At 35.6% G+C, this 21,318-nt stretch overlaps 5 protein-coding genes and 1 long non-coding RNA gene across 9 annotated transcripts in view; 3 read left to right on the forward strand and 3 right to left on the reverse strand.

Moving 5' to 3' along the window:
• Positions 1 to 61: 61 nt before the first annotated feature.
• On the reverse strand, positions 62 to 3,366 carry LOC137572273 (PHD finger protein 14). Of its 2 annotated transcripts, none has more exons than XM_068284020.1 (2): positions 1,063 to 3,366; positions 62 to 1,002 (listed from the first exon to the last, which is right to left on the reverse strand). In XM_068284020.1, exons 1-2 carry the CDS (start codon positions 3,278 to 3,280, stop codon positions 221 to 223), a joined length of 3,000 nt encoding a protein of 999 aa, XP_068140121.1. In that variant the 5' UTR covers positions 3,281 to 3,366; the 3' UTR covers positions 62 to 220. The 2 variants fall into 2 exon arrangements, with proteins under 2 accessions (XP_068140121.1, XP_068140120.1); XM_068284019.1 differs by having other exon boundaries at positions 62 to 1,005; positions 1,063 to 3,365.
• A 27-nt stretch (positions 3,367 to 3,393) lies between these two features.
• Positions 3,394 to 5,384, forward strand: morgue (modifier of rpr and grim, ubiquitously expressed). 2 transcript variants are annotated; one of them, XM_068284022.1, is made up of 3 exons: positions 3,413 to 3,473; positions 3,526 to 3,756; positions 3,832 to 5,384. In XM_068284022.1, exons 2-3 carry the CDS (start codon positions 3,580 to 3,582, stop codon positions 5,140 to 5,142), a joined length of 1,488 nt encoding a protein of 495 aa, XP_068140123.1. In that variant the 5' UTR covers positions 3,413 to 3,473; positions 3,526 to 3,579; the 3' UTR covers positions 5,143 to 5,384. The 2 variants fall into 2 exon arrangements, with proteins under 2 accessions (XP_068140122.1, XP_068140123.1); XM_068284021.1 differs by having other exon boundaries at positions 3,394 to 3,756.
• Positions 5,385 to 5,389: 5 nt separating this feature from the next.
• LOC137572275 (protein FAM32A) lies at positions 5,390 to 5,954 on the reverse strand. Its single transcript, XM_068284023.1, has one exon. It carries the CDS (start codon positions 5,867 to 5,869, stop codon positions 5,522 to 5,524), a length of 348 nt encoding a protein of 115 aa, XP_068140124.1. The 5' UTR covers positions 5,870 to 5,954; the 3' UTR covers positions 5,390 to 5,521.
• Positions 5,955 to 6,598: 644 nt separating this feature from the next.
• LOC137572317 (uncharacterized) lies at positions 6,599 to 7,532 on the reverse strand. The gene is made up of 2 exons (XM_068284066.1): positions 7,258 to 7,532; positions 6,599 to 6,805 (listed from the first exon to the last, which is right to left on the reverse strand). The coding sequence occupies exons 1-2, from the start codon at positions 7,473 to 7,475 to the stop codon at positions 6,700 to 6,702; spliced, it is 324 nt and encodes a 107-aa protein (XP_068140167.1). The 5' UTR covers positions 7,476 to 7,532; the 3' UTR covers positions 6,599 to 6,699.
• Positions 7,533 to 9,426: 1,894 nt separating this feature from the next.
• Positions 9,427 to 21,318, forward strand: part of LOC137572280 (serine-rich adhesin for platelets) — a 55,980-nt gene continuing 44,088 nt past the window's right edge. Inside the window, exons 1-2 of the mRNA XM_068284027.1 lie at positions 9,427 to 9,571; positions 11,017 to 11,495. The gene's annotated coding sequence lies outside the window, so the exon portion shown is untranslated. The remainder of the gene's footprint in view (positions 9,572 to 11,016; positions 11,496 to 21,318) is intronic.
• LOC137572327 (uncharacterized) lies at positions 18,297 to 19,582 on the forward strand. Of its 2 annotated transcripts, none has more exons than XR_011031620.1 (4): positions 18,297 to 18,329; positions 19,082 to 19,190; positions 19,257 to 19,374; positions 19,434 to 19,582. It is a non-coding gene; the product is annotated as an uncharacterized lncRNA (long non-coding RNA). The 2 variants fall into 2 exon arrangements; XR_011031621.1 differs by lacking the exon at positions 18,297 to 18,329 and adding an exon at positions 18,906 to 18,935.

Below are 21,318 nucleotides of genomic sequence, written 5' to 3' on the forward strand. Positions count from 1 at the left end.
TGTAAAATTTAAAAAGCATCGAGCTTTAAATACTCTTGCTAATTCGATAAACAAAACAGTGTTTAGTTTTAAAATAATTTATAATTTAAATGTTTTGTGAATATGTATAAAATTTAATTTGTTTTTGGAATAATTAGAAAACTAAATCATAGCTAAAAGTAATTATGAATACTGTACTCAAAAGGAGTAAATAATTACAATAATAAAATTTGATTGGAAACTATTTCTTGGGCTCTTCTGCATCAGTGGGATCACAATCGGCACAGTGCCAGGAATATCCTCGTATTTTTGGTGATTTTTTTAATGGCGGCTCCAGGCAAGCGAAATGATAATGCTTGTGGCACTCATCGCATGTCACAACCTGATTGGTTTTTCCACTTTCTGAGCAAACGCAGCAATTAATTTCAACAGCAGGTTTACTATTCGCAGTCTTTGGACGTCCTATACGAGGTTTGCGTGGACTTGGTTTACGAGGGCTAACTTTACGCTTCGGCGAAGGCGTTATGATAGCAACCGGAGTTACTTGATCTACTGCTTCGACAGGTAGTTGTTCTTCCTGAACAATTGGTTGTGGAGTTGGTGCTATTACCGCTGCTGGCGCTACAGATGCTACTGGTGCTGCAACTACTACTGGTCCACCACTGTCCTCAACAGTTTCCACCGATGTCGGCCTAGAGGCTTCATCCACTGAACGTACAGCATTTGCTGGCACATAGAAGTACTGAGATTCGGGAGCATCTTCACCAGGCAAACGCAATGCTTTAAATATTATTTTTATGGTGCTGCCAACTTGATTGGATGTAGTGGTATCCTGTTGTTGTTGCTCTGCGTCCATATGAGCACGCTTCTTGCGCTTTCTTTTGTGCTCCTTGTTTAAAGATTTCTCCAAGTCCTTGTGCTTATCCTTGCGTTTGCCTTTGCGGGATTGTTTCCCTATGGAATCATCTATTGAATCTTCACAACTGGCTGTAGGTGTGACCAATTGGGACGCAGCTGGTACCACTACTAAGAGATAGAAATGATTTATTATTATATTTTAGTAATTGATCGATTTCTACTCACCATTTATGGGTGTCTTTCGAGGGGATTGCATTTTGGCTCGTTTAGGTAACTTGCAAACAAATTCCTCTAGATTTTCCCCAATGCCCGCTGGCAAGGATTTGTTTAATGTCCGTTTACCCGCCGTGGGCTCTTTGTGTATGGGGGATGGCGGCACATCATCTAAAGAGTAATGGTCCATGTACACTAAATTCCCTTCCTTATTAAAACGTGTGCGAGATTTTCTAGGGCCAGATGAGATGATCTCAGTGAGTGCATCAGAGCCATCAGATTTATCACAACATTCCGAGCATTGCCAACCATATTGTTTGGATTTCTTGGGGGGTCGAGTCAGGGGGGGATTCAGGCAACCCAAATGATAATGCAGATTACAAGTATCACATTTAACCAATAAATGTTGATCATTCTGACGTTTGCAGATGCCGCATGACACCGATGGCGCAATGGTGGGCGGTGTGGGAGTCTTAGTGGCAGCAGATGCATGGGTACTTAGGAGTCGAGTGCCTGGAGGCCCCAGATGACCTAGCAGAGGAAAGCCTACACCCATTTTTAAGGCAGCCGCCGTAGGTACTGAAATGGGTCTTTGTGGAGGCGCCGGCGGTGGAGGAGTGGGAGTGAACACTTCCACCTGCTCCTCCTCTTTTACCGGTGGTCGTGCAATTAATTCTAGATTTGTTGGTAAGCTTAAACTTGGCAAGATCTGGCTCAGTTCTCCATGCAATAACTTAATGCTACTGAAAAGTGAATCTCGTTGGGATTTCTCCGCTTTTCTCTCCTCCAAAGCTGAATCGTACTGAGCTCTTAGCAAATCCTGATCCTTGGACAATGTTGCATTATGTACAATCAGTTTCTGTTGTTGCTGACGGAAATCCTCCATGCGCTTTAGTCGATCCATATAGTAAGCAGTGAATTCCACATTAAAGGCTGGAGCAATATGCCATTTTTTCCGAATATCAGTCAATGCGTTTATGTGAGCCTCTCGCTGCTCCAAGTAGTGAACGTCCACCGACATAGTCTCCGCCTTGGCTAAAAGGCGGCGACAAGCCGAGGCCGATGTGGTCAGCAGTCGAGACATCTTTTGGGTGGGAACCCAGGGCAGGGGTTTCATTCGCTTATGTTGCGAATATTTCGATTGTATCTTCTGAAGTTTTCTTTGAATACGCGCCTGGGCAGGATTGGGCTGGTCTATTAACGATTCCTCCTCTTTATCCCTGGCTTTTTGCATCATATTCAAGCGGAGAGTGTGATAGTTTCTTCGCCGCTTTTTTATCATCTCCTTTTCTGAATGAACTTTGCAATGGGCATAGAAAGGATCAGCTGCATCGTCCTCATGATGAGCTTCGATAAGAAATCCAGCTTCTTGAGCGCAGGTGACATGGAAATAAGTCTTGCACATACCGGCGTCGCAGCCAATGCACACTCCTGTCCGGGCAAAAAGGGAATTCTCGCACAGGGAGCAGACCTTAGCTCCCCATTTACTGTACTGCATTTCGAAAAGCGTTACCGAAGATAATTGTTCCACCTCGCCAAAGGCAACCCCTGGCACGTAGAGGGCACAAATCAAATGTACCCATTTGCCCACATCAGTCTCTTTGTAGATTCCTCCACGATTGGGGCAAAGCTCGCAATCTGGCTCGGTTACCCCAGCTCGGCAAGCTTCACAGAACCAGGGCTCTGTGGAGCAAGTTGAATTGGTGCTGGAGATGCTCACATTGTCGCTAACGCCGTAACATCCTTCGTGAACAGAAACGCCGCAGGAATCACATTCAACAATCTCGTTGACATCGTCGCTGCGCTCGCCCAGGCAAACGCAGCACATGCGCTTCGCGGGAGCCTTTGACAGCTGATTCAGTTGCAGGGGTCGGGGTAGGGTACCCACACCCGCTCCCGCCACTACACCATTTACAACAGTTTCTCCGCATGCTGCTCCTCCTCCAACTGATGCTGCAGCTCTGTTTTCCTCAGCTAGAAGTTGCCTCAGCTGTTTTGTCGAATCCTCCGAGTCTGAGCCTCCTTTATCCGAATCTGAATCGCCGCCATCGCTGCTACTACCCCCACTGCTACTGTCGCCCTCCTCGCCGTCGCTTTCGTCTTTAGAACCATCGTCGTCGGATCCAATATCGGGTAGGAAATCACTATCCGAAGAGCTCTCGCCCAGATCAAAGTCCAGCAATGCCTGTGTCGTAATCTTCGGCTGTCTCATACGCTTAAACGGAGCCATCGAAGCCAAATCTTGTGAGGAAAATTTTCCAGAGTGAAAAACCAGACTTTTGGTTAGAGATGCGCACGTGAACGATACTAACAATATATATTGCTTATGACGATGCGGTCACACTAATGTTCCTTTCGACACACACAAACACCCACACATCTAAACACGAAAACAGAGAGGCACAAAATTCGGTGAAACAAAAGTAAAGTTTTAATAAAAAAATATATTCGATTGTCCTCAACTCGCAATTGCAGCAAGGAAACGGGGGACGCCCAAGTAATATCGCACTTGGGCTAAATCACATTAAAATGACTAGCTGCGTGCCAGCGCAGCAGCAGCAAAAGGATCAGGAGCAGCTGTTAGATGATCTGGTAAATGCCAGCGATGATGACGACAATGACAACACCATGGAGACTATCGAGGACAATGGCAAGGATGAGGAGGAGCAGCTGCAGCAACTAGCAGAACCAACATTCAGTTTTTCGGTATACTTTTCGAACTAGCCTCCATGTGTCTTATCATTTAAGAAACAAATTGATTACATTTACTTATATTTACAGAATAGCAATCAATGCTGGGTATGTAATGGCTATTATGGACCGAATTTCGGTGAGCCCTTGTGTGGAGCTTGTCATGCCTTTTTATACAATGCACAAAGAGCAGAGGAACTGCTCACAGAATTATCCGATGATGAGGATTCTGGGAATGATGAGCCGCCATTTAAGGATAAGCAGGAGGATGATGAAACCGAAAACGATGCTGATATAATGGGGTTTGAGGAAGATTTAGAAGATGCGATACCGCCTGAGGCAGTGGAGGAACTTGAACCGGAGCCGGTGCCACAACAATTGGAACAGCATCAGCAGCCGCCATCGCCGCCGCAAGTAATGCCGGTAGATGCGGATGATGTGGATGCGCCTGCAGAAAATCCCTTTCTACTGCCTATCAAGCGACCACGTCCTATGGCCCCATTGGCCCTGCCTCACTTCATGAACGAACTGGCCGACGGGCGTCATCGAGCCCATGAGTACTATCCAAACGGCGGTGGTGGTGGAGGTGGTGTTGTTGGGGGAGCAAGCACATCTAAAAGCATCACCGGTCTGATACCTGTTGAGGTAATGCTAAAAATTTTCGCTTATCTGGATGATATGTCCCTGTGGGTGGCCAGCGAAGTATGTAAGCATTGGCACGATATTATTGGCAAGAACACATCGCAAACCATGTGGAAAACATATATAAAGCAGCGCTGGCCGCTGTTTGAGTGTCTTACAGATAATCCAGATTGGTGTAAGCTGTACGGCTCGCTAATGTCATCCTGCTTTTGCCGCACCTGCCTGATCGAAATGGGCGGAAGGGGACAGCCGGGTGGTGCTGGTGTTGATCTGCCGGAGGGTATTCTAATGATGCGCAACAGTTTCCTAAAAGGCGAGGCAAATCTCTTAAATAGCTACGAATCAGAAGGGATATCAGCAATACCCTTGGACCGTCAGAATAATTATTGGCAGGCAACTATTCTGGGACCACCAGGTAGTCCCTATGAAGGTGGTAAATTTTTTCTATTTATCTTCTTTCCCGAACGGTATCCAATGCAACCGCCCACAGTGCGATTTTTAACGAAAATCCTGCATCCAAATGTATCACGACATGGTGATGTAGGCATTGATATATTCCAACAACAAAATTGGTCATTGGCCTTGAATGTGGCCAAGGTTTTGTTATCCGTTCAGAGTCTACTGACGGATCCCTATACAGACGTATGCATGGAGCCGGAACTGGGTTATATTTATGAGCATGAGAGGGAAAAATTTGAACAACTTGTACGTTGTTGGACTTGGAAGTATGCCATGTTTGAGCTAACTGCTCCGCAGTAAACATTAAAACTGGGACTAGGGACCGACTGATAGTGATGCGAACAGGACTGGACTATCCTTTTAAATTGTTGTACACACACACTTGTATATTGAATGTATTTTGTAATCTTAAGTTGTGCCATTTGGCTCTATCTCTATCCAGATTCTCCCTAATCTCCCATTACTTATAATAATCCCTATATAGTCAAAATTACTTAACACTAAAACACAATAAACATCCAAACAATACAATACAAAACAGATTCACTTTGTTTAGATCAGCTAACTATTATATTTAATTATAATAAATCTCTTAAAATAGTCAAATAATATGATTCATCATCGGAGCCCTGAAGAAAGTGTCAAATACCCATAAGATAAATTGTCTTTGTGACTTTTTTCACTTTGTCCACGACACTTTGGGTATATCAAAGTGTTCGGTTAGGTTGTCCAGATGTTCATTGAATTTCTCCACCCGCTCCTTGTGTGTGGTCTGGGCCTTGTCCATAATCCTCTTGTTTCGCATCTTTTCCTGTTGCTTCTTGCTGGCCAGCTCCGCTTTTGTCAATTTGCGTTCAAAGCCGGCGCTGTTCCCGGATGTGGATGCTGCCTCAACATATGCTTTGGCTGCTTCCCGTTCCTTTTCTTTGTCCTTGCTCTTGCTTTTTTTCTTTTTCTTCTTTTTAAGATCTGTGTCGGATTTGAGTTTCAGTTTGCCCTTGGCAACGCAGGCATATGCATTCGACATAGTAATTATTTACTATAAACGGGATATCTTTAATTTTTGACTAAATAATAAACAACTTGTTTATTTTTGTTTTGCTAGTGTTGCTCAACGCACGCCTACTTTTCGTTGCTTACCTTATTCACCAGAGAGAAATTTTGCCAGTGGTGAAATATAATACTTAGCAACACTACTTATTAGAGGTGAAAAACCAATTTAAATAAACATGACAAAATAAAAGAATTAAGTAAAAATGGATATGTTCCAAATCATTTGCTTTTCTCGGCTAAAAAATTTGAAGTAAATATCTCACTGAAAAACACAACACAAAATAATGTTCATTTATTTTTAGGACATTCATACATATACATACATACTTTATTATTATTAAAGTATGTAATCTTTTATATACGATTGCTTTGAATTCGTTTTCTTTGTATCAAGCATCAAGTTCAGATTAATAATATTGGACTTAACAAATAAAAATTTCATAATAATTTTTACGTCATTTAATTCTCTTCATACAATTTCGTCTTTTAATTTTTTTCACTTAACTTTATTTTCTTGCTTTTTTATTTGCAATCTAAATGCTAATAAAGAATAAGCAAATATTATTTTTAGTTGAATATGAGTGTTTACGTTCGGCTATGAGAGGATTCGCTGATAGAAAATTATTTTCTTCAAAAATAAAATAAGAAAAATAACTATAAAAATGGGAAACCTTTAAATGCATAGGAAAAAAAAAAACAAAAATTATAATTTCGTCATGATTCATATATATTCATACAGATATACATGGGTTTGTATCTTATTTATTTTAAACTTCACACATTATTACTAACAAAAAGGGTCTCTCAGTTGGCCTTAATAATATGGCGATCACAGCAAGTCGGATAGTCGGCTTTGGGATTCTTAAAATCGCCGAATTTAGACCCTGGTGGAAGACCCACAGCGCCACAACTGAAATGAAGTGAAAAAATTTAAATAAATAGACCTGGAATTATGTTAACTTTTTCTCAATATGCCAAAATTTTAATTATTTTTTTAAAAATTCGATTTTCTACAAAAGATTAATCAATTTTTTATGCTTAGATATTATTTTGTACGTAGTTCTATCATAAAAGAAATAGAAACAAAATAGTATGTCACATATATTTTTCTGCAGTACTGATTGATGATATACGATATAGTTGCCTGAGTATATTAAGATAAAAATTATTAACTTTTATAAGAAACGTTTGATAAATAAATAAGCTATTATAATATAGTAGTAGGATCTAGCTGAAGGATTTTGTGTTGACTCGGAACGTTATTTTTTTTGTCAAAAATGCTTTATGCCATCGTCTGACCATAATTAGTATGCCCCTTGTAAGAGTATACAAATAATTTCTACGAGTCCCATGTAAACTTACGTGTGTATTTGAGCTTGGCTGTTCTCGGAACAGTTCACACGGGCACACATAGACGGATGGCGACCACTTTCACCCGGACTTAAAATTAGCGATTCAACAACACATTTGCCGGGATGAGCAGGATCCTTAAAAACACCAACAGCAACAGCTGCTTCTGTAGTGCCCAAAAAGCAGAAGATTGCATATAGCAATATAGATCCCAAAAACATTTTATTCATCTTTGAATGCTAAACGCGGAAGTTTTAGTAATCAAACAATTATTGTTCTGTTGAACGACTAAATGCTAATAATCTAGTTGCTCATGCTTTTATACTAAACACTCTCCGTAGCATCTTCGAATTGATAGATTAAGTATGTACGTATGAAGAAATCTGTAGACTCTCAAAACAAGTTCTTTGTCATGGGCGTAGCATGGGGGCGCATCTTTAATAACTCAACTTGATTAACTTGTTGATTTCCGTGCGTAATCAAAAATGAAAATTATTATAATTATGAAAAGGGCACCAACACAATAATAACAACAAATTACCAAAAAACAACAAATTTCACGTTGTAGTCATATCCGACCACATTATCATGACATCAAATATCTTTTTGGGGAATTTGTTTTTTCCATAAATGTTCCTTGTTCTAACTTGTTAAACTTTCTAAACGAGATCTGGATATTCTATAGTATGTATAATTAAGAATGAAATTAACGATATATGTATATATTTAAAAGAAACAAGAATAACTTATTAACTTACTTCCAAATTGTTTTCTCTTCATATGTATACGTATTCGTGTATTTGGCTCGAAATCATTAAGCAAAATATGTATAACTATTCCAATTGGAGCACAATTGTTGTTTAAAAAAATACTAAAAATTATTTCGAAAAAAAGATATGACAAAATTCGATGAAAAAAAATTCAAACTGCATCATTACTTTTTAAGTTATCAAGATGATTTGATACAAAATTTGTTGTAGAAGTTTTTTATTAAAGTTTTTTAAATAATTTCTTGAACAAAGTTGCTCAAAATCGGACAGGCTGCAAATCTTAGAAAGACATCTGGCGCCTATTTCCCTCTGTTCAGTGGCTTTGGGTCGAAATGTGAAAAAATCGAATCTTGACCCTCGCATTTTGCTTATATTGAACATTTTCTATGCGAAGCCTGTTCCTAAAATGAGATTTCATTGAGCTGAATGACAGCATTATGTTCAATTTTTTTTAGATCTGTTAGCAAAATTAAACTAAGAGGATTTGAAAAATATATGTACAGTCAGTCTATAGAGTATAAAGGGGGAAAATTATCTGAGTCTGAGTTATTTTTTCTCCAGGGCGTGACTTTTGTAATATCCAAATGCTGATCTATAATATATTGACATTTGTATGTAGTACTTAACTTTTTAATAAACAGGAACAGTTAGTAATCAATTCGACTAAAAGGTACATGTAGCTATTAAGCTCATAGACCAAAACTTGCAACGAGTAACTATTTAATATAAACCCTTAAATTGTATGCAAAAATAATGGTGATGGAATCACCCATGCTATAACAAGATTATCAAGTGAAATCTTACATCATAAAATACTAAATGCTTTTAGAATTAACAGAATACAAAATTAATGACAAAATTCTGTTTCTATTTAGATGAACGATGGTGTCATTTCTCTCTTAGAATTAACAGAATACAAAATTAATGACAATATTCTGTTTCTATTTAGATGAACGATGGTGTCATTTCTCGTTCCCTGTTTCTTTCTGGCCAAAAGCTTGCTCTCTTTTCGCACGACCACCCACACACCACACAGACAGTCCGTGCTCTGGGACCGAACGATGGAGCTTTTCCATCTTCGGCCAGCTCACTGGATATGTGATTGTGCATGGCTTTGTCCATGGTGGATAATGTGGATGGCGGTCCGATTCGGGTATTTGGTTCATCGTGTTACTTGTTAGCATTTCGAATTCAGTTCAATTTCAACGAGCAACGGTGCAACATTTCATCCCTCGTGTGTGTGTGTGTGCGTACGTGTGCGTGGGTGCGTGTGTTGGTATTGGCTATTGCCCAAAGGCGCGTATGTAAATATTTCAAACGAAAAAAAAAATTTATTTATCAAATATTGTTTAAACTAAACTTATATTTTTCCAAAGTTTGCTTGGAAAACGAAGAGAAGAAATTTTCAAATAAATTTGTGAAAAATATTGAAGTGATTTTGTGTTTAATGTGCAAAAATTGAAGAAAAAGTAAAAATTTAAATGTTATAAATAATAACAACAAATAAAAAGTTAAAGGAAGATACAAAAAACGACACACACTGAGAAGGTGCGAAGGTGAAAAGTCTGCTCATACTTTTTTTCGGTACGCTCTCCATTCTCATACGCTCACATAAAACTAACGGTTTTTCAAATGCCAAAAAAAGCTCGCTCACCTCGCTCATGCGTCTGTATATGTGTGTGTGTGTGTGTGTGTGTTCTTGAATGTTATGCATGTGTGTGTGTGTGTTAGCATCCTGTAGCAAGTTCTTCACTCAAGGATAACAGTCGTAAAAGTACAACAATGTAATGAAAAATATCACCGAATATCATCATCATCATCATCTACGTCGTCATCATCATTAACATTAACATTGTCATTGTCATTTTTTATGTGTAGAAAAAAAGAGGAAACGGTTTTTTTTTGTTTTGTTTTTATAGATGAAAGGGACGCCCCCCCACAAGTTACGCGTTGCTTTGTCTAAGTTTAAGCTAAATCTAACTCTAGTCTACCGCATGTAACAGGTAAACTCTATCCTTCTCTCTTCCACTCTGTCTCCTGTCTCAGATTCTCTCCTTGGGCATGTGTGGGAGGTTTATGTTTGGGCCTTTGGACGTTTTTTTTTTTTTGTTTTTTGCCAGTGTGTAACCGTGTGTGTATACACGTTCTGTCAATAACAACAGCGAAAAGCCATTTCAATGTCATAAAAATAATGTTAAGTTCGTATTAAAAACGAAACAACGACAACAAAAACAACAGCAATAAAGTGTATATAAAATATTGTTGAGATTTCAGAGCAGTCATAAGGATCCACAGGATTTATATTTACATTATTATTGTGTATTGCCAAAGGGATCAAAGATTTGATTCTGTCATTCATGTTGATTATTGAGAGAATACTCAATAAATAATAATACAAATTTGTTACTTAAAATTATGAAAAATATCCCATTTAAGGTGTCTTAATAGAAAGAGTACACTACCAAGACAAACACAAATAAATTTCCTTTGCTATAATATAGAAGAATCAATTCAAATTCTCGTAGATTTGCATCAAGTAAAAAACAGTTAAGAATTTATATAGAAAAGGTTAAAAAAAAAAAATAGAAATTGCAACCAGAAAACCACTTGCCACAAATCCTAAGAGGTTTCTCGATATAGGAAAAAGTTGGAGAAAGGACACATAGAGAGTAAAAGAGATAGAAAGAGACTGCGAGAGAGAAAAAGGGAGAAAAGAAGCGTAGAAAAGTTGTAAAACTTTTTCATTACAACTGCAACATAAAGTTTGTTGAGTTGGCATTTTATTTTTCTTTTTTTTTTATGCAAAATCGTTTGCTGCCACACTTGAAAGGCGCATTTTGGATGCATTATTAAAGGACAAATAATGATTTATTCAAACACTCAAATCCATTAACTCACACACACACACACATACACACGTACAAATGTGTAAATTTTATGACAAGTCTTTGCTGTGGTTGTAATTTTTCCTGTCCTTTATCCTTTATTGAAATGCCAATAGCTGCTGCCAATTTGATTGCGCAGACGCGGCGTATACGCAATAATCTGACATTGACTAAACGCGAGCAAACATTTACGAATGGAAAACAATGAAAAAAAAACCCAAATCAAACAGAAATCGAAATAAAAATATTTACATGGTTGAAAAAAAAAAAACAATGAGAAAATAATTATCACAATTGTAGTCAGCAAAAAAATAATTATTGAAAAACTGCCAATCGATGTGAAAGTTCAAACTAATTAAAAAACAAAACAAAACCAGAACAAAGAGTGAAAAAGTGTAAAACACGAGCCAAGCCAAGCTGCTATTTACCTTGAAACAAAAAAAAAAAAGGAAGAAAAAAGAATCTGTGAAGACGTGAGATTTTCCATTAGTTTGTTTTGTTTTTGTTCTTCCAGTCGGTTGGTTGGTTGATTGTTGTTAATGTGTACATAAATCCTTGGCCCAGCAGTATCTAGTTGGTGGTTTTTACCCTGAAGGTGAGTTAATCTATTAATCCATCAATTTAGCCATTTGAATTCCACTAGCCACGAATCTTAAATTAAGCCATTAACTCGTAAAATCTCAAAAAAAAAAAAAAAAAAAAAAACAAAATGAAAAATGAGAACACACACACACACACATCTACATATGCAATAACATTTTTTACCGCATATTGAACAAACACATAAAAATTACTTGCATAATTAAAAATTGAAATGAAATCGACCGCATCGATAAATTCATCTCACACATTTTGTACGAGTTTTATATACTTATATAGTATATATGTATGTATGTATGTATTCATCCATAGAGCCACACAATTTGGTTTCTTACTTGGCTGCCTGTGTATGTATGTATATACATATGTATTTCCTGAAATGGCATATATTGGTTTTTAAATGAGTTTTGACCCCTGCAAAGTAAGATTAAATAAAACTCAATGAACATTATTTATAAATTTAACTGATTAACTGCAGAAGGCGTTAAATTCACTGTTGATATACTCTTAAAATGACAAGGACTGGATGTTATTGTAAATGTCCTTGAATTAAAGCAAATTTTGTAGCAAAAGTTGGGTTAATCTTCTAATGAAAATCCTACCGTTAGTTATGAAAAGTAATTACTTTGATTAATTAATCTAGTTCCAAAATAAAAACAAATTAGTTTAGAATTTTCGTTTTTATCAAAATATATTTTGGAATCCGTCAAAGACCGGAAAAATCCATGGTTTGATAAAATTCAAAAGGGTCGTCAAAAATCCAGATAATGAAATTAAATAAAAGTAAATTTGTGAACAAATTTCTATCAAAAATGTCATAGCAAGAGTCAGCAATTTTAACTCACCAATAAAAACCACTATGCATAATGCAATATAAGTAAAAAATACTCCAATGAACACAATCCTTTATATATTAAGGGAAATATTTTGAAATATTTTGGATGTGTTGTCCTAACAAATTATGATAAACAAAGGTATTTGAGTAGTTAGATGATCTAATTTTCAGTTAGGGACACTAAAAGATGTTCTTTATAAACCTTGTATCGTTTAAATCTCTTCAAGAGCTACAGAGAGTTATCCTGTTCAGTTCAGTATAAAACCTCTATAAATATGAGTAGCAGCTAAATATTTCTGTACAACTTTAGGTACAATCTTGAAAATGGTCATCAAATATATAACCAAAAATAATAATCTAGTCGTCGATTCTTGAAGAAAAATGTTTCAAAAAGGTATAAAAATAAATTACCAATATGTAAGTAGATAAAGAGCATTGATTATTCTGTGTTTAAAAATGATGAAAACAACTTTTGTGTGTTGCTTTAACAGACACGAAAAACAAATAGCACAAATAAAACTTTTTAATGTCGAATATATATATATCGATACATACAGATTTTTTGATGTTTTCATTTCATTCAATCGTCTTGCTTGATTTTCCATAAATTTATACATTATATGAATTGACTTCACGTTGTGGGTGTGTGACTGTGTGTGTGTGTGCCTGTGAGTGAATTGGTGTATAAAATTTTTATTTAAATTTAATTTCGCTCACCCTGTAAGCAGATATACAGTCAAAAGTATATGCTAAAGTGCTTTTAATCTATGTATTAGAAATGTGTTTATCTACTCTCCAATACATGTATTCATCCACCAATATTATATAAGGTTAAATCAAAGGAAACCTTGACTTAAGGTCAAGTTTTGCTATAGATAAATTCTATGGGTAACTAATTTTTGGTTTTACCTCTAACTAATTGGGGTAAAGGGTAGCTTCTGGTCTCTGCATTGATCTCTATTTTCATCTGCTGGCGCACGTTGTGGTTCATTTTTAGTTATTTGCATAGAAAATATTTTCCAATTTCGTTTTTGAGGCACGCTGTGGATGATGATGACGATGACGCCACATAAAAATTTGATTGTGAATAAAATGTCAATAAACTTTTGCCATTTGTTACGTGTGGACAAACAGAGACAAAAATTGTCATTAGCCTCAGACAGAGGCGTTGCTGTAGGCGGTAGGAGGTGTAGAAAAAGGACGTACTGGGCGTGGCTTTAATGGCTGTATAGTACTGACAGTGTTTTGTTATAATTAGCCCAACAAGTGCCAGAGACTAAGCCCTGGGCCCATCCATCCTCCATTCAGTCACCCAACACCACCCACCCTCCTTCCAAAAGCCTGGCCGGATGGCCATTAGCGTCAACTTAAACTGGTTATTGTCTAATGGCATTGGTTGTAGCCTACTTTTGTGGGCCATCACAGAACATGAAGACAATGTCGACTAATTGCCTTTTCAATCCACACAAAATGAACAAAACATCCTAGAATTGCTGTAATAGCGAGGTCTTTCAATCCTATGTATGTATATTTATTTTAGGGATTCTTTAACTGAAGATTCAAAAGCAAATTTAATATTTTATTGTGAAAAGTTAAGCCTGAGTGACATTCCCATGAGATTAGTTTTGTTTCATTATATGAAAAAAGGATAGAATTAAGTTAGAATTAGTATTAAATAATTTAAACTTTTTTGGTATTGAATGGTCAAAGTTTGGGTTTGCTCATGGTCTTTTGGCGACAAAACGTTCTTTTTATACCCTTGCAAAAAGGGTATATTAATTTTGGTCAGAAGTGTGCAACGCATAGAACGAAGCATCTCCGACCATACAAAGTATATATATTCTTGATCAGCACGACGAGACGAGTTCAACTAGCCATGTCCGTCCGTCCGTCCGTCCGTCCGTCCGTCCGTCCGTCCGTCCGTCTGGATCAACGCAAACTCCTCCTAGACCGTAAGAGCTACAGAGCTGAAATTTTGCACGTAGGCTTGTATATACTGCAGGCGTTGTATATCTCGGATTCAGCCGGATCGGACCACTATATCATATAGCTCCCATACAAACCCCAAAGTCACGAACAGTGACTTTTCTCAATAACTTCGTTATTTTCTATGCTATTATCGTGAAACTTAATATTAGAGAGTTTACCACGCCTATAAGCGACTATGCCAAATTTGATCAAGATCGGGTGACTATATCATATAGCTCCCATACAAACGGCCAAGTCACAAACAGTGACTTTCTCAATAACTTCGTTATTTTCTGAGCTATTGTCGTGAAACTTAATATTAGAGAGTTTACTACGCCTATAAGCGACTATGCCAAATTTGATCAAGATCGGGTGACTATATAATATAGCTCCCATACAAACGAGCAAGTCACGAACAGTGACTTTCTCAATACCTTCGTTATTTTCTGAGCTATTGTCGTGAAACTTAATATTAGAGAGTTTACTACGCCTATAAGCGACTATGCCAAATTTGATCAAGATCAGGTGACTATATCATATAGCTCCCATAGGAACGATTGGTCGAAAACAGTGACTTTTGTAAATAACTTCGTTACTTTTAACGCGATTGCTTTTAAATTAAACATTTCTTAATTTAATATATATGTTAATGACTGTGCCGAATTTGATAAAGATCGGGTGACTATATCATATAGCTCCCATAGGAACGATCGGTGGAAAACAGTGACTTTGATCAATATCTTCGTTATTTCCTATGATTGTAGGCCTTTCTTTCTCAAGCTTAAGCCTTTTTAGATAAAACGTTCTTCCACATTGATGGCTAATAGGTAAGGATAGAGTTACCAAAAAAGTTGCAAGGGTATACAAACTTTGACGCGGTCGAAGTTAGCCCCGGCCCTCTGGTTTGTAAATTTATTATATTTTTTCTAACTAAAAGTTGAATTCTGCAGCAGTCCCGCAAGTATTAAGAATTTTTGTACATGTTCTTTTAACTACAGTTTCAAAAAGTAGATACATATACATAAAAGGAATACATCGCTTGGTGAGGAGATATTATTTCCTATATTCAATCCAGAAAAATGATAACAATACGTCTAAATATTCACATGTTTCGCTAAAAGAATATGTGTTGCCTCTAAAAGGATACTTCGGGACTAGCTTTATAATTCATTAGATTTTGTACCAAATGCGAAATTTTAATCAACCTGTTTTATTTTATTTATATGTAGATGATATAATTGATATCCCAAAAATGATTTTCTTTATAAGAACCAAATCTAAATCTAAAACTAAAGAAAGTAGCCCGAAAGTTGAACAATAAACAAGAGGCAAAAAAAAAAGTTGATAAAGATATTTTTGTCTAGATTTCGACATTTTGGAAGCTAAACAAAACTTGTTTTTAGACGGTTTTAGACCAATAAATCTTAATAATTTATAAGATTTTAAATCATAGAGCACAAAAGGTGTACAGTATAACTATTTGAAGAACCACCAAGTTCTTGAGTCTTTAAGTTCATAGTCTTCAGCAGACTTTGCCTAAGAACCCATAATTTTAATAGCCATGCCATATCTTCACACCCAAAAGTAGTTTTTATTGCCAATGCTTTAAAATCTTATAATTTGATATCATTTATTGACCTCAAGTTGGCTAAAACCCAGTGTTGGTTGATTAAAATATTTTCACAATATTCAAAAGTAATTTCAGTCAAGAAAATATACTTTCCATTAATAGTTGTACGATTCGACAATTTGCTAGAATGAGGTAATGAAAATTCTCATTTTTTGTTGAGTCTCTTTACCTTTGTTTGAATCAATTTTCAGAATTTTGAATAAGTCAAATTTTCAGATTTATAAAAAATGAGTAGAAACTGGTTCAAGCAGGGTATTCAATGTTTGAAATTGCCAAATTTCTGTGTGTTGGTTTATTGCACATTGCTCATTTTGCGTAGGGCGAACAGAGATAACGCGCGAAAAAGTAATGAATAAGTAAGAATTTTGGTTGTATTTTGCATGGCAGTTAAAGATTTTATGTTACCAGTGAAATGTACCACCTATACATACGTACATATATACATATGTATGTACATATGTTTGTACGTTTATGTAGGTGTAAATATATACTTGAACAGGATATGCAGGATATTTTTGTGTGTTGCATATTTGAAGCTGACTGCTTTGGCACCTTTTACATTTTATATGTGGGCAACGTTGGAAAATTTGAATTTGAGTATGACTGTGAGCGGGACGAGAACGGTGAGGGGTTCTGAGTTTTATTTCAGTTTCCGTTTATATGCCAGCAACATTTGTATTTGTAGCCTCTGACCAATATTACCTTCACCTTTTACACGCAACACCACACAAAAAAACGAAAGCGGGAGACGAAGAGCGAAGAGAAAGAGGAAGAGAGGGGAGAGAAAATGAAGGAAAACTGCAGACTGGCACGAGAGGTCACCGCTGCCAATTTATAAATGTTGTATGTACATGAGTTTTTCGCAAACACACACAAACACACTCACACTCAAACACACACACACATACACATAGGCTTCAACTTTGTAATATTCACTTTTTATGCTGAGCCTGCGACTAAAAACAACAAAAAAAAAGTTACTACTACTGCGGTCTTCTTGGCCTTTTTTCTTCCACTCTCGTCGTCTCTCTGTATACTTTGTGCCACTTTTTTTTTTCTTTCTTTTTTGGTCGAAAACTTTGTAGTCATAGTCGCTTGTCATGGTCAAGTTTGGGTTTGAGTAAACAAAGGTTATATGTACCATACATACATATTTGTGTATATGTATATATGTATGTATTCCTTATGTTGAGCAGCCCTTAACAAGCCCTTGGGAACAAAAACAACTAAATGAAGATTTCTTGCGTAAAGTATACCTTCGTTTCGTTTTTTGTTTTTGTTTAAAAGTTTATTTTTTTTAAACAAATTGATTTGATAGTCTAATAATAAGTGAAATTCGGGAAAATATCGTTAGGAATTGAGTTAGATTTAGCTTTAGCTTTAGCTTAAAAAGTATCTACTGATATTTGCGTTAAAAGTTTTATATTAAATCTTTAATGCTTAAACTAGTTGAGAATTACAATTACAACGTAGACTTAAAAATGCCTTAAAGTATTTCCTCGATATTTCGGAAACTCATGAATACAAACCATTTTTATAATCAGTTGGGTTTAACCTTTAGGTTAAAAAGTTATTTGGTTTATTTCCATGTAAAACAAACTTTCTAAATTAAAAAAATTCAAAAACCTATTTTCGTTATTTATAAAATTAATTGATTAAAAAATTATGACGGTTAAGTTATCAATCCTATATTTTTGTGTAGTGATTGTTTAACATTAAATATTTTAACATAATTAAATAATACAAACAAAACTATTTGACGATTAAAGAAATCGAAAACGAAACGTTTCTTTCTTTTGCTGTTTTTTTTTTGTGCAGTTTTAACTTGGCTTTAATACGAAAGTGCTCATAAAGTTGATGATAAATGATGTTTGATAATCATTTGAAAAAATATCGATCAACCTCCATAAAAAGCGGAAAAACAAAAAGTAATCGGTTTTAAAAATATTCCAAGTCAAGTACAAAATTTCCTCAAAATTAAAAGTTCATAAATTTAGTGTGTATCAAAACAAAATTTAAGTACACAATTTGATTTACAATATCTGTTCATCTGAACATTGCGGATATGTTAATCAAATAGGTCAGTTTCCACGTTTCAGAGGTATAAATAAAGCCATGGAAATTCTTTGCATAAATAAAGGAAAAGTATCGAAAAATATATGATCCATTGAACGGACAGTTCAATTTTACCACCTCATGAATCTTGTAGCAACAATCTTGGGTATGGATAATGTAGTTAATGTTATTAGTCACACTAGTTAAATCATTATTCGGAACTAAATTATATTTTAAATGTCATGTTGTTAATTCACAACTTTCGAACTGTAGGCTTGTGTTTGCTGACAGTGTTATCTTTCGCTAGTTACCAAAAAGTTGATCCTGGTTGCAAGTCTGCGGTAAATTCCAAAAATCCGTTAAATATAATATTAAATATTCCGAAAATCCGTTAAATACAATGAAATATAACACTAAATATTATCATTTTTAAAAGCAGAAGCTCTTGGATTTCGATTTCCTTGATACTTTTGAACCAATCATTTTAAAGAAGTTTATTTCGTGTTTGCAAAAGTTTATTTAAACATTAATTGTGCTTAATCTTCTTAATACTCTTTCAATGTCTGGTCCTAGATACAGATTTATCCTAGTAAAACCTGTGTTTTACTAAACTTACCCAATAGTTAGACCATGAGAAAAACAATTTTCCACCTTTTTTGCCTTTTGATTTATGTTAACCACGTTTCAAATTGTATTAGCCCGTTATAATTTAAGCCTTGATAAATTGTAATTGAAGCCATAAAACTGAAAACTCTTTGTTGTAGAAACTTCTTCAATTATTCCAGTGTGACAAAATGAGAAAGGCTCGTGTTTACTTTTTTCTATAACTTAAAACTTTCTTACTATATGTATTTATCTTCGTACACTTATGAATATTCTTCTTTCAAGTAAGGAAAAAGAAAGTTAAACGGACAGACTAAAAGAGATTTGACTTTCTTCTTGTATAGGTGAGACTTTGACTAATAATACCGAAACTATTGAAAATTGATAATTTACACATTACCATCCATTGAAAAGTATAAAATGCTAGAATAATTCAAGCATTTCCTAACAACTAATCGACTAGCTAGCTGATGTTTAGTATCTTTTAAAGCGTCTTAGAGTAAAGATGAAGTCCATTTGGTTGATATTTTGCCTGGTGGTTTGCTTCCATGAGTCGCAAGTGTTTGCTGCAACAGCTGTTGGAAATTTTGCACGTGGCGGTTCGTTAATTTAATCTCACTTTTTTACAAAACAATTAATTAACAAATCCCTATCCAAATCAAAAGATCATCCTGGTAAATGTGTGATTGATAACAACACAATTTTAGATAAAGGTCAGAACATCACAGACAAGTTCTGTCGTCACTTCATCTGTGGTTTAGATGGCTTTGTGCAGGAAAACTCGTAAGCTTAACGAATAAATTGTGACTTTCATAGAATATTTAATTAGTTTTGTATTGCAGTTGTGTATCAAAACTTGTGGAGGCACCTTGCAAACTTGGTAAAGTGAAATATCCTGGATCGGAGTACCCAAAGTGTTGCATTAATGTGTTGACCTGTCCAGATGGTGATAAAGAGTTTTAATATTAAAAACTATACTACAGCTGCATAATATTTGTGTGTCTTTAATTATTCTCCCTTGAAAACATAGTGTCATATTTGTGTTGCTAATCAAACGGCGTCTGGTTGGGTTAAGACTTTATTCGTATAAAGATTATTTTGTTGATGAAATGTCAACTAATCTAAACAGCTCATTAGTTCACACAGGGTCAAGTGCTTTGAATCAATGAAGCAGCTGTTTGTACCTTTTCGTTGAAAAGTAAAAAATCGAATAGAGATTGGAAGTCTCCACTGATAGACATCAGTGAATTGTAGAGCTTTGTGTAGTAACGATGAAATCTGTCAGCCTGATAATTTGCCTCATAGTCATCCTGTTGGAATCGGGTGCATCATCAGAAGATTTATACAAAAGTTCTGGTACGTATGAATTACCAACGAACCAGTAGTCAAGTCTATAACATGTTCTTCTGTCCACCAGCTCATCCTGGTAAATGTGTTTTAAATAGCACCACAATTTTGGACGAGGGTCAGTCCATCACAGGGCAGGGTTGTACACAAATTTCATGTAGAGTTGATGGCTTAGTTGTTGTTCTTAAGTAAGAGTTACGATTAAATTCTTTTGTATGTAGAGTAAATCATTTGTATTGAGTTACAGTTGCGCACCAGGACGAAAACTTTGTGCTAAACTCAAGTATCCAGATGCAGAGTTTCCCAAATGTTGCATCCGTGAGCCACGTTGTCCTCATAATGATAATAAATAGTCTATTTGGTTAATAATCTGGATTTCTTTTATTTTGATTGATGCTCAGACGAAACATAACATTTTAAAATATAATTACGAAACATCTGAATGATTAGAAAACTTTCATAGTTGAGTAGCCAAGATTTAATCATTTGATTTCTGCTAACTTACTCCTGATGTATTTAAAGCGTCTAAATCTACTTGGGAGAGATCTAAACTGAAATAGGAAGGGACAGTCCTTCAGTTTTTCTTTGAAAATTACATATCTGCGTCACTACGTCACTACTTGGATCACTATCCAAATTATTTCCAAAATAGAACATATTTAAATAAAAAAAACTTAAGTTGTTCTTTGTTGTGGCTTCTATTAATACTGTCACGACAGTTCCTAGAAAAATAGAAGAAATTAATAAAGCACCAATGCCCAAGGCCACTTTTATATGATCTTATCAGGGAAACGATGGAGACTTAGTAAGAACGGATAAAAAACTTTGTTTCGTCTTTGCTTTTATGTAATTCAGTTTTAACAATTTCAAAAAATTCAACAATTTTTATTGTGTGTTGCAGGTTTATTTCTTGTTATTGTATGACCATAAAATATTACAATTTCTCAACGTACAATATAAAGTAAAATCTCTAGCCGGGGACAGTTTCCGTAAGCAGGGATCCCTCGTAGACGTCAAGAGCCAGAGTTTTATACAAAATCCGTTTCCCCAGGCGGACAAAAATACTGGAACCGTCTCCAATGTTCCATCATATATGTATGTATTTCTAATGTTTCGGTTTTAATAAAAACAGTCACAGCTAAAAGAGACTGAACAATTTTAGTATTATTAATAGGTTATCTGAGTGGATATAATTTGATGCATAAATTGGTGAAACATTTCCGAAATAGTCTTAAATTATAAAGTTTATTATACGATTTTGCATTGCTGTATGTCGTTTGGTTTTTAGCATTTCCATTTATTAAATCCGCCTAACTGTTACCTGCAATTAAAATTCGATATGCAAATGCATACCCATACCTGCATATATACACACAGACA

This window comes from Drosophila tropicalis, unplaced genomic scaffold (assembly GCF_018151085.1).
Source record: "Drosophila tropicalis isolate 14030-0801.00 unplaced genomic scaffold, ASM1815108v1 contig_3, whole genome shotgun sequence".
NCBI lineage: Eukaryota > Metazoa > Arthropoda > Insecta > Diptera > Drosophilidae > Drosophila > Drosophila tropicalis.

Bases quoted from the DNA above. Each gene is read 5' to 3' on its own strand.
- LOC137572275 (XM_068284023.1), bottom strand. From the start codon at position 5,869: ATGTCGAATGCATATGCCTGCGTTGCCAAGGGCAAACTGAAACTCAAA.
- LOC137572317 (XM_068284066.1), bottom strand. From the start codon at position 7,475: ATGAATAAAATGTTTTTGGGATCTATATTGCTATATGCAATCTTCTGC. The intron at 6,806-7,257 runs GTAAGTTTACAT...ACTTCATTTCAG, and splicing joins AGCCAAGCTCAAATACACAC to TTGTGGCGCTGTGGGTCTTC.
- morgue (XM_068284021.1), top strand. From the start codon at position 3,580: ATGACTAGCTGCGTGCCAGCGCAGCAGCAGCAAAAGGATCAGGAGCAG. The intron at 3,757-3,831 runs GTATACTTTTCG...TTATATTTACAG, and splicing joins AACCAACATTCAGTTTTTCG to AATAGCAATCAATGCTGGGT.
- LOC137572273 (XM_068284019.1), bottom strand. From the start codon at position 3,280: ATGGCTCCGTTTAAGCGTATGAGACAGCCGAAGATTACGACACAGGCA. The intron at 1,006-1,062 runs GTGAGTAGAAAT...TCTATCTCTTAG, and splicing joins TCGAAAGACACCCATAAATG to TAGTGGTACCAGCTGCGTCC.